General features: G+C 39.1%; 2 protein-coding genes across 7 annotated transcripts in view; one reads left to right on the top strand and one right to left on the bottom strand.

Moving 5' to 3' along the window:
* The window catches only part of STX18 (syntaxin 18), a 120,588-nt gene that overhangs the window by 105,895 nt on the left and 749 nt on the right, over positions 1 to 13,944 (top strand). For 4 of the 6 annotated variants that reach the window (XM_050947897.1, XM_050947895.1, XM_050947899.1 and 1 more), the window contains 2 exons: positions 461 to 530; positions 1,170 to 2,755. In XM_050947897.1, coding sequence (XP_050803854.1) covers positions 461 to 530; positions 1,170 to 1,421 — 322 coding nt within the window. In that variant the 3' untranslated portion in view covers positions 1,422 to 2,755. The other 2 variants (XM_050947898.1, XM_050947896.1) reach the window with 2 other exon arrangements.
* Positions 3,899 to 13,944, bottom strand: part of NSG1 (neuronal vesicle trafficking associated 1) — a 38,950-nt gene continuing 28,904 nt past the window's right edge. The window contains exons 4-5 of the mRNA XM_050948100.1: positions 13,629 to 13,739; positions 3,899 to 5,821 (exon numbers count right to left, since the gene is read on the bottom strand). Coding sequence (XP_050804057.1) covers positions 5,621 to 5,821; positions 13,629 to 13,739 — 312 coding nt within the window. The 3' untranslated portion in view covers positions 3,899 to 5,620. The remainder of the gene's footprint in view (positions 5,822 to 13,628; positions 13,740 to 13,944) is intronic.

The following is a 13,944-nucleotide window of genomic DNA, read 5'->3' as shown; positions in this document are numbered from 1 at the left end:
AAAAGACCCAACTGCCCACCTACGAAACCCCTCCATCTTTTCTCTGACAACTTATACCATACGTGTGTTTTCAATACAAGTCTTCAGCAATCAAAAATTGTAAACATGGGGTCAGCTTAAAATAAAATAGATATGTCAAAATAACTAATCTAAGGGCTACTGTAGTTGTATTATTCATTTCCATATCATTTGGATAACTCTTCTCCCTCATTGTTAATATAAGTGAAGCTGCTACAGAACTTCCAGTATACTCCAGCACATCTGCAGGCTCCATTCCTTCTCACCATAAACATGGAATATTTGTCCATTACTGCTAACTAAACAAATTGCTGATAAAATGACTACCTTGTTAATAGTGTGATTTACTGGGTTTGAGGATTTGAGTCTAGAGTGAATCTACAGTGGAAAATCTTTGCACTAACACAATGACATATCTGGGGGGGTGTTTTGTTTTGTCAAGACAAATTGAAGGGAAAGTGGTTGAAATCTCCAGACTTCAAGAGATATTCACAGAAAAAGTCTTGCAACAGGTAAACATTTGCTGCTGTAACATTAAAATGTCAAGAGAAGTAACTGAACTGTATGCTTAAGAGAAATGAGCTTTTCCTGCAGACATTTCTCAGCTGCGAAACTGCTCTGTGTCTTGTTAGTTGCATTATGTTATCAGAGATGTGAATAAAAGAAAACAGACACAGAGGAAACATGGAACTTAAAAGTTTTGTTTCAAAGTCAAATACATGATGGCTTTTCCTGCATTCTTAGTAGATACATCTTCCTAGTAATATTAAAAGAGAGAAACTCTTGAATTAACTATTAAGGTCCCTTTGCCTCAGAACAGTGTATTATTAATGTTGCTTGTTACTTATGCTCAGTTAGCAGCATTTTGGAAACTAAACATCTTTCCTAAAACAACTGGTGAAAATTTATGCGCTACATGTAGATCTGATACAAGGCTACTGAAGTCAATGGAAGTTTTTCTATTGATTTCAGGCTCCTAGTGACATAGACAGAAAATTTAAGATTTAATTAACCCTCGGTCCCTTGAAGATTGGTAAAGAAGCACATAAGATATTCAGACACATACTTGTGATCTGTTCTGACCCAGATCTTTACAGTTAAACGTTTTCTGCAGAATTTGTCATTGTCTTTATGGAACTCTTGCTCAACAGGACACCGAAATTGACACTATTCATCAGTTAGTTGTGGGTGCAACAGAAAATATCAAAGGCGGCAATGAAGACATAAGAGAGGTAATGTTACTAAGTAGTGTTTCGATGCATTTCTTGTTGCTAGCTATCAAAGCGTTTTTGCCTAAGCAATACCTTATACCATGGCCATATTTGCAACTTGTAGCTACCTTAGGGGTATATCAGATTAACAACAGTAGTGTGGATGGAAGCTACCTGGATCACTTACACTGAAGTGTAGTCTGTGAAACTTCATGTTTCACTAATGTTGATCTGAACAACCACTGGGACCTGTAAACTTTGCTGGTCTTCACTTCCTTGTTGAAGATGAAGATTACCCCGCGCTGCATGTAGTGACCTATGCAGTGTCCCTAAGGCATTTGGTGGACGAAGACACCACTGAAATTGATGGAAATGTAGTCTTGATACATTATCTTGATCAGAAGAGGCCCTTCCCCATACTGCATAAGATCCTGTTTATAGGTTCACTTATCTAAATGCCTAAACATGAATTTAAGACCCTATCATTAGGCACTTATTTTTGAAAATCTGTTTGGGACATTATTTTCAGAGACTTGATTTAGGATTGTTATTTCTCAGATTTGGTTATCCAAAAGGTAACATGGCGTAGCAGGCAGAGCATATGATGGCAGGGATGAATTTTTTTAGCCTAGTTGTCAACAGACTAGACAGATTATTATTAATAATATTCAGCACTCAAGTACAATGCATCTCATTCATTGCTCTCAAAGCATCATTATCTTCATTTTTCAGCTGGTGGAACTGAGGCACAGAAAGTGTAACTAACTTCCCTAAGGTCACATAGTGTGTCAGTGGCAGAGCTGGGACTAACACACACATCTTCTGATGCACATTAACTTGGGGAAGTCATTTAACCTCTGTTTCAGTTTCCCTACCTGTAAAAACTCTTTTTAAGATCCACAAATGAAAACTTCTCTACTTAAGAATTGAGACTGATACTATCAATGGTAGTCTATTGATATTAAGTCTAAAATAACCCCCCATCCTTACCATTTCAGCTGAAAAACAAATCTTGGAATCAATGTTTGCTATTTTGAACTTGGTCATTTACAATATTGCTTTGACCTAGGTTAAATCAGCCCTCAAGTAACAGCTATTAAGTTATTTAATCACTGAAGAGCTTTAATAGAACTGTTTAGAGAAGGTGTTTCTCTTGTTCTTAGAAAGTCAATGTTTGGCATTTAAATAGATAATGTACGCATTTTTTTATCAATTCTTAAACACTTTCTTTAGAACTGTTCATTATTGTGCATGGCATATGTTCTATCATTAACTAACTCAACTATATTGGTAGGATGGGGGATTGCTTTTTTCCTTCAGTTGACTCTGCTTTTGAAATTTTGAGGCCTGAGTCATGGGGGGAGAATCTAGAGAAATATGGGCTGAACTCTTCTCTAAGTGAAGTCAATGGTGAGTTTTGCCACGGGCTTAAAGAGGTGCCAGACTGGGCCCAGACGGACTGTTGGTTGAGTCATATAATGGAAATCTAGTATTTTTAAGGAAAAATAGTCACTAAGCTCATATCTTCCTACAGGCAATCCAAAAAAACGCTGGATTTCGAGTATGGATCCTTTTCTTCCTTGTTATGTGTTCATTCTCCTTGCTTTTCCTGGACTGGTATGACAGTTAATAAAACAAAGTCTATGTGTTGTTTGTATAAGATTTAGACATTCCTCCTCTCAAAGCAGGATACGCTATTTGCAATTGTCATACTGTTGTGACTGGAAAATATTTTCTAGCAAAAAAAGTATGTGTACACCACTCTTGCAGTGAACAGATCACCACCATTTAAGTCCATTCAGCAGCTTCATACATAAAACAAAAGATAATCTTCCAAAGCTAAAAACTTTGAATCAGCTAGCAAGTAAAAAGCAGGCTCAAGTTTAGTAAGTTGCAAGAAATTTTCAATAAAATGTAAATTACACATTTAGGAAATTGTAGCCCACCAAGCCAATTAATGGAAAGTTCACAATGTAGACAGGATGTACATTGTTGCAATGCAGACAGAGTTGAGCTTTTCTATCTCTTGTCTCAGATTTCTTTTAGTCACATCACTCACTACAAATTGTAATAACCTTGTACATCTGTGAGAGCCACTCCTAATCCTGTAGAATTAGTTTGTGCAAGAGTCATTTGTATTTGTTGGAAAATAATTCTCTTTAACATACATGACACTTTTTGGAACCTAGCATTAAGTAAAGCTTTATAACAGTGTTTAATTATAGTAAACATACTGTGATGCAACTGATGTATTGAGATGTTGGAACAAAGCTGAAGAATAGATCACTTCAAAAAGTTTGGCTTCTATGTTATTAACTACGTAAACAAAAAATAAACCCCAGGAGCTTATGACCCACCTCCTGTTGAAGTCAGGGGGAAAACTCCCATTGACTTCAAGGGCTGCAGGATCAATCAACAGATGAGTTTTATGTTTCCAGCTGCCTGAAATTTTTGAATGTTTTCCTTTGAGGATAGTAACTAGTCTTACTGTTCAGCAAAGTTGTTTACTGGTCTAAGTTTAAGGGGAAATATTTAAATCGCATCTCTGAAGGATAATAAGCAAATCTTATAAAATTTGAATTCATGTTTTTGGTAATTTTGATTTAAAAGTTCATTTTACTGTGTGTCTTGAGAAATGTATGTCAACATACTGTATGCAACAGGCAATATCATCCTTATTCTTTATTTTGCATGAAGTGAAAATGTCAAAAGTTACATGTGAATTAATTTACATTCAATAAAGTACATGTCTACTAGCAGACAAAACATGGTATGTTTTAATGTGTTTACATGAGTTTGAACTTTTTTTAAAATGCAAAGAAAATTTTGGCACATAATTTATTGCTTTTTATGCATTCCACGAAGCATAATAAACAAAGCTTTTTGTAGTTCATAACTATATAATGCACACTCATTGTTATGTTTGGTATCAAACCTATAGAATTGAAAAGCAGTTGCCATTTTGTACTTTATTGGTATGTAAAGTTCTTGATACTAAAATACATTGATAATGGATTAGAAGAAAACCCAAAAGTGGAGCTGACCAAGTTTGTTCTACAGAACTAGACAAATAACCAATGGTTTCCTTTCATTTTTGTATAGTGTCTACAACAATGGAACTTTTGACATGTCCACTAGAAAATCACATTAAATAATATGAAAGGAAAAGTGAATCTCATACCTAAAAGCTTCACACGCTTATTTTGTCTAACTGGCAGATTAATAAAATTATTTTTGTAATGCATATTTAAGATTAAATGAAAATTGTTTCAGACAAATTAAGAAATGTCAATACAATGAAACATTGAACGTGCACCCACAATATACTAGACTTGTCTACATCTTTTTTCCTCAAATCATAAACAGTTATGCTGCTTCAGTTTTGACATGTCACTTTAAAACAGCAAGTAGCGTAAACTAGTACATTAGTTTCACTTGTGATGTCCTGTAGTTTAAAAATCAGAAAATTGCAAACAGCATAGTTAACTCAAAGCAATTCAGAATATATATATAAAAAGGGGAAAGTGTTAATGTTGTATAAAAGGGATTTTTTTTAAATGTTACCCTCTGTCATATCAGACAAATTACAGAGGGCCGACTACATCTAGAATGAAAGGCTTTCTGCCTTTCTTCAGTGTGATCAAAGGATGTCCTTTCTCATCAGAACACCCTCCAGTTCATAAGTTGCTTTTACACAACTTGAACAAATCCATAACTAAAAGTGTCTCGTTCCACTGTGTCCTATCTAGTTTGTGTTTCAGTGCACATCCTTACTAACATACTAAAGCCATAGTGGGAATGTAGTGAAATTTTGTTGACAGTAATAATAAAACATTGAGCATGCCTTGTTGCAGAGAACTTCATCATCACTTACAAATCAACAGTGAAGAAAAATATGCTACCTGACAGTTTTTCTCCATTCTAATCATTACAGCAAGTCCTTGATATCAGCCATGAGCTGAAAACAAGTTTTAAATACAGCTCTTCGCTAAATGAGAGATCGCTCTAGTTATGGCTATGGTGTTTCAGTTTGCGAAAATGGCTATGTAATAAAAACCAAAAGTATCAGTTCAGACAAAGCACATTACGTGAAGTCCAAACCACTGAAAAATCCAGTGAAAAACTGTCAACATCCAGTAAATTGCAAGAATATCTAAAGTTGATTTAACATTGAAAATGGTGTCAGAGCTCTAAAGCGATGCTGATATGCACCTTATTTTATGCTCATGAATGTTTTGTAGCAAGTTTTATTTTTTGCAAAGCAGTATCAGCAAACAGAAGCAATTGCACCATAAACATGAGTAACCTCTAAAATTATCCATAATTATATTTAATGAAAAGTTCCTTAAAGTCCCTTAGTTACCGTCAAATGACATAATTATCTTATCGCACTAAGCTGACTTCTCAGCAGCTTCAGTCTCCTGTTCAGACAATTTCTCTTCTGACAGTACTGTCATCCATGGAGACACTGAGCGTGTGATGGTTTGTTTGGCCAGATTGTAGTGGTTTATGACAGTGTAAAATTTCCCTCGAGCGCTGGAGTCTTGTTCAGAATAGTAGTTCTCTAATCCAACTGGAATGCATTGATTATTCTGGAAGAAAATCCACCATTTACATTAGAGACTGTTCCAAAAGACAAGTAATTTCTCTTTATAGTCTTCATGATTTACTTGTGAGTCTAGAAGCACAGGGGTGGCTCCAGGCCCCAGTGCTCCACGAGGGCAGCAGGCAGGCTGCCCTCAGCAGCATGCCTGCGCAGGGTCCGCTGGTCCCGCGGCTTCGGTGGACCTCCCGCAGGCGTGCCTGCGCAGGGTCCGCTGGTCCCACAGCTTCGGCTGAAGGCAGCCTGCCTGCTGTGCTTGAGGCGGCAAAATTCCTAGAGCCGCCCCGTAGAAGCAACACCAATATTGTTGTAATGATACCACTATATACTGATCTCAATAACCCAAATTTATTTTGGAATACGTTCCTCGCTGTGATAACCTCCTACATCACATCTTATTTTCATGAGTCCCAAGAGGACAATAGTCATGCAATTGTATTCCACGATACTTCAGTACGGTTATTATACAGACACTCTAAAATAGCAGACAACATCAAGCAGTCAAATTTAGTTTATCTTAACAAGGTTTTTAAAAAGGCTTTAAATTTCTAGAACCAGATCTTTTTGGTGCCTCTCAATTCAACAGTTAGCTAATTCAAGCAGTTAAAGCTACAATTCCATAGTTAGATATGGCTGTAGGCACTTTAAGAGCCTGGTTTCAGTCTGTGTTGAATAAAAGCTAACAAATATGCTGTTGCCAATTTATGAACACACTATGACAGTGTAGTAAACTTAATGCCACAGCAAAAAATATGCCTATATATGTTTACCCAAAAAGTAATCAAGATTTTCAAAAGAATACATGGCTGAAGTTAAACATGGATTTAAGAGCTTAGGCATGTAAATATGGATTTCAGAGCCTAAAAGTCGCCACCTATTTTTGAAAAATTTGTCAGATGGGGACATGTGCATGCATGTACATGCTTTCATTAGCTGTTGGCTAGCTCTAAGCTATCATTCCAGTGATGCTGTAGTAAGCAACACCAGCATTAGCTAAGGCAATTTCAACTCCGTTTAGGAGGCTAGTTCGAGTTAAGATAATGAAGGAAAATATAAAAATCTTTTCCCAAGGTGCTGGTACTTGCACTACTCAGATCAGTCTGAGGAATGAATAAGTCTAATTATGTCTATCTCAGCTAGAAACACATTTAAAAAATGTTATGTTGTCTCCTTACAGAAATGGAATATTTATATAAATAATATTCAAATACACAATACATTTTAATCACATTCTCCCAGAACTCCACAACAGCAACAACATTTAGTGGCAGCACTTCTCAGGCACAGCAGAGGACATGTTAAAATGACAACCTTAATGACTAGATACCACTTTTACAGTGTTTCATTTCTGTTTGTCAGGATCCTCATCTTAGAAAAGAAAGTGGCTTTTAATTATGTACCAATAACTTGGATTCCTCAAACAGCTTAATATTTAAAGACAGACCAAAATAAAACAAGGTATTCTGGGAGATGCAATGAAAAGTGTTAATTTAGAATAAAGTGTGTCCCCTAAAACACTGGGGTAGAGCATGCATTAGATAAACACTCACCCCATTCTGTGGGCCACACACACACAAAACTTAAGGAAAAAGTAAAGGCAAACCAAAACTATGAGGTTGTATAGGTTAGATCTATCAAGAAGGGTCTGAAGAATAAAATATTGTAGTAGGTCTGACCAGTGCAGGAGGCATTGCTGCCAAAGGGCATTTGAGTAAACTCCCTTCTGAAATCCTTAATAACTTGTAAGAACACATTGGAATTGACTTTGCAGTTCTAACCCATTCATCCATTTGACAAGGGACAGTGGCTCTACCCAACAAGATTCAATCTACCTAGTTTTTCCTCTTTGTCTTATCACTAGCCTGTATCCAACAACTGGCTCCATAGATTACGTCCTAGCCCCACTGAAATCAATAGAAGCACTGCCACAGCCTCTACTGGAGCCAGAATTTCACTCCATCGGAGCAGAGTCCTAGGCTCATGCAGAGTCCTAGTGAAGTCAATGGGGCTCTGCATGGACACAGTAGTCTCAGCACCCAGAGACAGTTGGAGGATGGGCTCATTGGTGAGGAATGGAAAAGGCAACTCTGGGATAGTGATTATTTCATTGTTTTCCCTCAGCTACAGCAACCGCATCACCATCTGGAAACATCCATTCTTAATGTGAAAAACTAGAATAGTTTACATTAGCACTAAAACAGAAAAATGATTTAAATGCTTCTGTAGCTGGCATTTATGGCAACTGTGCTTTCATTATAGACACAAAGTGGAAGCAATGCCTATGATTCAGGTTGCCTGATTCTTCTCATTTTAGGCCCCTATTAGTTGCTTGTAACTTTGACAAACTGAGTTAATATTCCATGTCACGTGTCCAACTCATCTACATTGCATATGGAAATTACTACATGAATATGGCACATTCTGTATGTGATTCTATCAGAACCTTAACAGTACCATTCCCTGACTTTCCTGCACTTACATTTAAAACTGATACACATTCACTGTGATGTAGTGGCTATAGAGTGTGTGGGGAGCCTTAAAGATGAAAGGGGATATATACATTTAAGCTGTTATTAGTGATTATTTCACTCATCTGTGGAATGGGTTAAGATGTAGGGAAGGGGAGCACAATCCACTTGCCTAATTAAAATTGGAGGGGCAAACAGAACAGAATTGCCAGCATTAGAACCAAGCCAAATCTACTTGCAGTTCAAAAGGTACCACAGTATCTTCACACCCAAACGGCACAATATCCCCTATTACTTTCTCTCTCTCTCTCTCTCTCTCTCTCTCTTTCTCTCTCTCTCTCTATATATATATATATATATATATTTTTTTTTTTTTTTTTACAGTCACAAATGTACACAGCACATGGCAGAACAGCTTGAGACACACATACCAAAGATTCCATCTTGACTGGATTCCTACTCACAATGAAAGGATTTTGGCCCTTTGAGGAACTAGTAGGTGTACCTATTGTATGGCTCACCCCAGAGTTCTTGAACATTCCCCACCAGTGAAGGTACTGGTTGTGGCCAACAAATAAGCTCCCTGTTGTAAATGTTCTGTGGGTCTGGTTCCAGAACGCTACCTGCCCTGCACCCTTTGTCTTAGTTCAGGACATCAGCCTGTATCCTTTTTACCCGTTTTCCTAATTCACAGATCACCACCCCTCTGTGTTACTTTCTTACATAGAGACAGTGGGTATGCCTCAGGTCTGGGACACCAGTCTTTTTCATAGCCTGCTGCTGTAGCTAGTCATAGGTGGAGCCCTTCATGCCGTGGCAACTGTGGTTTCTAGCTCTACTTGAATTGGGCTGTATCAAGTTGGCTTTTGAGTTTTCTTGAGGTTGGCTGTGTTGATGACCTCAATGCTTCCTTTAGGAGGAGAGTGATCTCTTCAGCTCCATTAACTTTGCTGTGTCAATAGCTTCAGGTGTAATGTGCAAGGCTGTGCTGGCTTTTAGCTGATGTACTGAAATGGTTTTAACCTACTGTCTCTGGGTTCAACAGATGGCAAGTACTCTGGCATCTCGGGCCAAAAACTCCTTCGTAGATATGTTAAGGTAACTCCTTAACTGACCCAGGCTGTTTAGATGAGAGTGGAATGACCCATCTCTCCAGCTGAGACTCCTGTAAGTCTGATCTGTATGTAACCAGTTAAGAGTGCTTCAAAGATGCGATCTACCTCATGGCAGAGATCTGTGTTAGGCTCACACTGTCAGAATTCACTCAGCATCTAAATAAGCCATGGCCTTATGTCTACTGCCCAGTGGAAGGAGACTTTATTGTGGAAAGGCTTAGAGGCTATAAAGCTATCCCACAAGGCCAAATTGGGAGCCAACACAAGTTTATGCTATTGAGACACTGGCACAAAGCTGCACCATGACGTTTATTTCAGAAGCAACAAGGTTGGTTCTCAAACTCTCTGGGACAGGATCACTGACTCCCTAAAGCCTCATGATTTCCTGCAGCTCAGTTCTTGGTTGTCAAGGTACAGAGCTGTCTCACAATCCAGGAACCTCTCGGCCTCGAAGCAGGAGTCAAGACACATGCATTATAAATGGTGGCATGGTTGTAAAATAGGTGCAAAGCTATTCCATAGAGCATACCTACTAGAGCCTTGACACAAGTAATTCCAATGCAAAACATGCCATGTGATCCACCTCTCAGCTAGAGAGAGACATGGAACTGACAAAGCATCCATGACATTTAATGATCAAGGCAGGGTCTTACTGCCATGAGATTTCCACACAGCTGTGCTCCAAGCATGAACAACAAAACAGACAGCCTCCGATCAGGCACTGTCAATGCAGCTGGTGCATCATGGTCTAAGCAGCCATACCATTGCCATGGAAGATGACAATGTATTATTTGTAAGTGCACACAGACACTTTGAAGCCTTGGATCCACAGAACAATGTAAAGGTTTGAGACAGAGGAGCCTGAGGCATCCATGACATAGTAGGACTGTCCATCTCAGCCAGGCATTGATTCAACAAAGGGCCTAAAAACAAGTTGTTTTAGTTTGAAGATACCCCACAATGTGTGGGGACCAAAGCAGAGTAGGATAAACTAAGTTTGACTCAAGGATGCAGCAGTGTGGTCTTTATGCAAAGATGCCCCCTGGCACTAGCACTACTGATGCAGGACACTTTACCCTTTGCAAGCAAAGAACATCAGCATCCTAAGTTTGGGAACGTCAATGCAAGAGAACTTCAATGCAGGCAAAGTTAGCATAGACAAAGTCTGCCCAAAGAGCTTCATGGTCAATGTAAGACAATTAAAGTAATCTTTGTTGGTGCAGACTTTTCCTTGGTCTCAGAATGGGACATCTGTGCAAAGCTTTGCCTCATCTTCCAGAAAAGAGGCACAGGCAGAGGCACTGGCACCAGGGACACTAAAGTCAGCATCATGTGAGTTTTAGGCCTCATGACATGCAGACCAATTACTGCAGTGTAGCTTTGATAGTCTATGGATTTCCCGACAAAAATGTAAGTTTATGATCCCTTGTATCATGAGATGGTCATAGATCTAAACTTCCTTTTGGAAATAGTCTCCACAAAACCCTCACCACTGGGAATGTAACAAGCAGCAATAAGCATCTTTGTATGAGCTATATGTACCAGTGCATTAAATAGCCAGAAAGCTTTGGGAGCCATGGGAGATCCCAACTGTCCTTTGTTAGAAGGACAAAACCAACAGTAGGAATCCAGTCAAATAATATCCTCAGAAATGCTGAATTAGAGGTAAGACGTTTTCCCTTCACTGACCAGTCAAGGTAGAAAAGGCAAGCAAAGACTCAGACTCATAGACTCTAGGACTGGAAGGGACCTCGAGAGGTCATCGAGTCCAGTCCCCTGCCCTCATGGCAGGACCAAATACTGTCTAGATCATCCCTAATAGACATTTATCTAACCTACTCTTAAATATCTCCAGAGATGGAGATTCCACAACTTCCCTAGGCAATCTATTCCAGTGTTTAACTACCCTGACAGTTAGGAACTTTTTCCTAATGTCCAATCTAAATCTCCCTTGCTGCAGTTTAAGCCCATTGCTTCTTGTTCTATCATTAGAGGCTAAGGTGAACAAGTTTTCTCCCTCCTCCTGATGACACCCTTTTAGATACCTGAAAACTGCTATCAGGTCCCCTCTCAGTCTTCTCTTTTCCAAACTAAACAAACCCAATTCCTTCAGCCTTCCTTCATAGGTCATGTTCTCAAGACCTTTAATCATTCTTGTTGCTCTTCTCTGGACCCTCTCCAATTTCTCCACATCTTTCTTGAAATGCGGTGCCCAGAACTGGACACAATACTCCAGTTGAGGCCTAACCAGCGCAGAGTAAAGCGGAAGAATGACTTCTCATGTCTTGTTTACAACACACCTGTTAATACATCCCAGAATCATGTTTGCTTTTTTTGCAACAGTATCACACTGTTGACTCATATTAAGCTTGTGGTCCACTATGACCCCTAGATCTCTTTCTGCCATACTCCTTCCTAGACAGTCTCTTCCCATTCTGTATGTGTGAAACTGATTGTTCCTTCCTAAGTGGAGCACTTTGCATTTATCTTTATTGAACTTCATCCTGTTTACCTCAGACCATTTCTCCAATTTGTCCAGATCATTTTGAATTTTGACCCTGTCCTCCAAAGCAGTTGCAATCCCTCCCAGTTTGGTATCATCCGCAAACTTAATAAGCGTACTTTCTATGCCAACATCTAAATCGTTGATGAAGATATTGAACAGAACCGGTCCCAAAACAGACCCCTGCAGAACCCCACTTGTTATACCTTTCCAGCAGCATTGGGAGCCATTAACAACTACTCTCTGAGTACGGTTATCCAGCCAGTTATGCACCCACCTTATAGTAGCCCCATCTAAATTGTACTTTCCTAGCTTATCTATAAGAATATCATGCGAGACTGTATCAAATGCCTTACTAAAGTCTAGGTATATCACATCCACCGCTTCTCCCTTATCCACAAGGCTCGTTATCCTATCAAAGAACGCTATCAGATTAGTTTGACACGATTTGTTCTTTACAAATCCATGCTGGCTATTCCAGCCATAGACGAGAACAAATAGACGAGAGGACATGGAACAGCAATTCAAGTAAGGGAGGATGTAGAGCGTTTACTGCTGAGGAGAATATGATACAAGTCTTCCTGGAAGAAATAGCCTTTATTACAGTAGTACTTAACAAGCCCAACTGAGATAATCATTCTAGGCACTGTACAAAGACGGACAGGTTAGGAGAAAAAGTATTATTGTCTCCATTTTAAAATGGAGACACAGGCAGAGAGAGAGCAAGTGACTTGCCTAAGGTCACAAGAAGTCTCCAAGGCAGAAACTGAAGTCTGATCTCCTGAGGCCCTGAACTGAGACAGGGTTGCTAAGTGAATGCCTTGGTATCTGTGCCACCGGGAAAGTAGCTAACACTCCCACAAACAGAGGCTGAACTTGTTGGCTCAGCAGGATCAGCTCACTAGCAGTAGACTGCTGATTGGACACACCTTAGCATAAAGCGTCCTGTTCCTGCCACAGCCCTTGTTTTAGCAGCCAGTTGCTAGGCCTGCTGCTGACCAGGCCCATGACAGCAAGTTCCTGCTTCCTTGCCTGGTTCCCACCCCTTGTGCCTGTTACCATGTCCTGTTCCTGCTTCCTCACTCCAATTCTGGCTGTGACTCCTGACCACAACCCTGGGCTCTGACCACTAGGTCAAACCACCCACGTTACAGGCCCTGACGGGCCTAGTCAAGTGCCTTAAACACAAAATCATGTATTTATTTTAAATAAGAATTTAATGGAAAAAAGGTAGTTTAATAGAAAGAAATGAAAGGATGTTGTTAAAAGCTAGCAGTATAATAAGAGGCAGACAGTGATAGTGGTGAATTTAGAAGTGAAAGAAATCACACTGCTCAGCTGTATGTCCAGAAAGAGAAATTCATCACGATGCTCTTGTGAGAACTGTTATTACAGTTCCAATCTTTTTCCCCTTCCTCCCTAGTCAATTCATTCTCTATTATCTTCATGCTACCTCCCTACCCTTTAACACTGTGTATGTAATTACATTAATTAGCAAAGATTTTTTCCTATAAATATATATTTTTCCTTTATTGGATAGTTGATAAGTGAGGTGGTGAGTATGCAGAAAGAGAGAGAGAGAGAGAGAAAGCCTTATTCTATACAAAAAATTAAATTATGGAAATAAACATAACTTTCCCAAGGATAAGGAAAAAGTAGCAGAGACAATTTTGCATATTCTTCGATTTTTCCAAAATTTGTGCGCTTTACCTTGAAAACGAATCCTTCTGGACAGGTATGATCATACTTGTAAACCTTGTAGACTACTAGAAATACAACACATGTTAGGAACGCAAGGGCAAAAAGGACCAGAACAGTTACCTGCAAAGAGAAACAATACAACATTCTTGTTAGTTATGCATTACTTATTACATCATCATTCATTAATGTACTTAACATCTGTCTAGTATCAGTGTGCTTTGCAATAAAAGAAAAATCAAACAGGTAATTAACCACTAAGAGGTGAACAGAGTAGCAAGAGTGCCCCTGTTCCTCTCACTCAGAGAAGCCAGAAGATAGTTCTGGT

This window comes from Gopherus flavomarginatus, chromosome 3, assembly GCF_025201925.1.
Source record: "Gopherus flavomarginatus isolate rGopFla2 chromosome 3, rGopFla2.mat.asm, whole genome shotgun sequence".
NCBI lineage: Eukaryota > Metazoa > Chordata > Testudines > Testudinidae > Gopherus > Gopherus flavomarginatus.
This window is presented reverse-complemented; position numbering and strand designations above follow the sequence as displayed.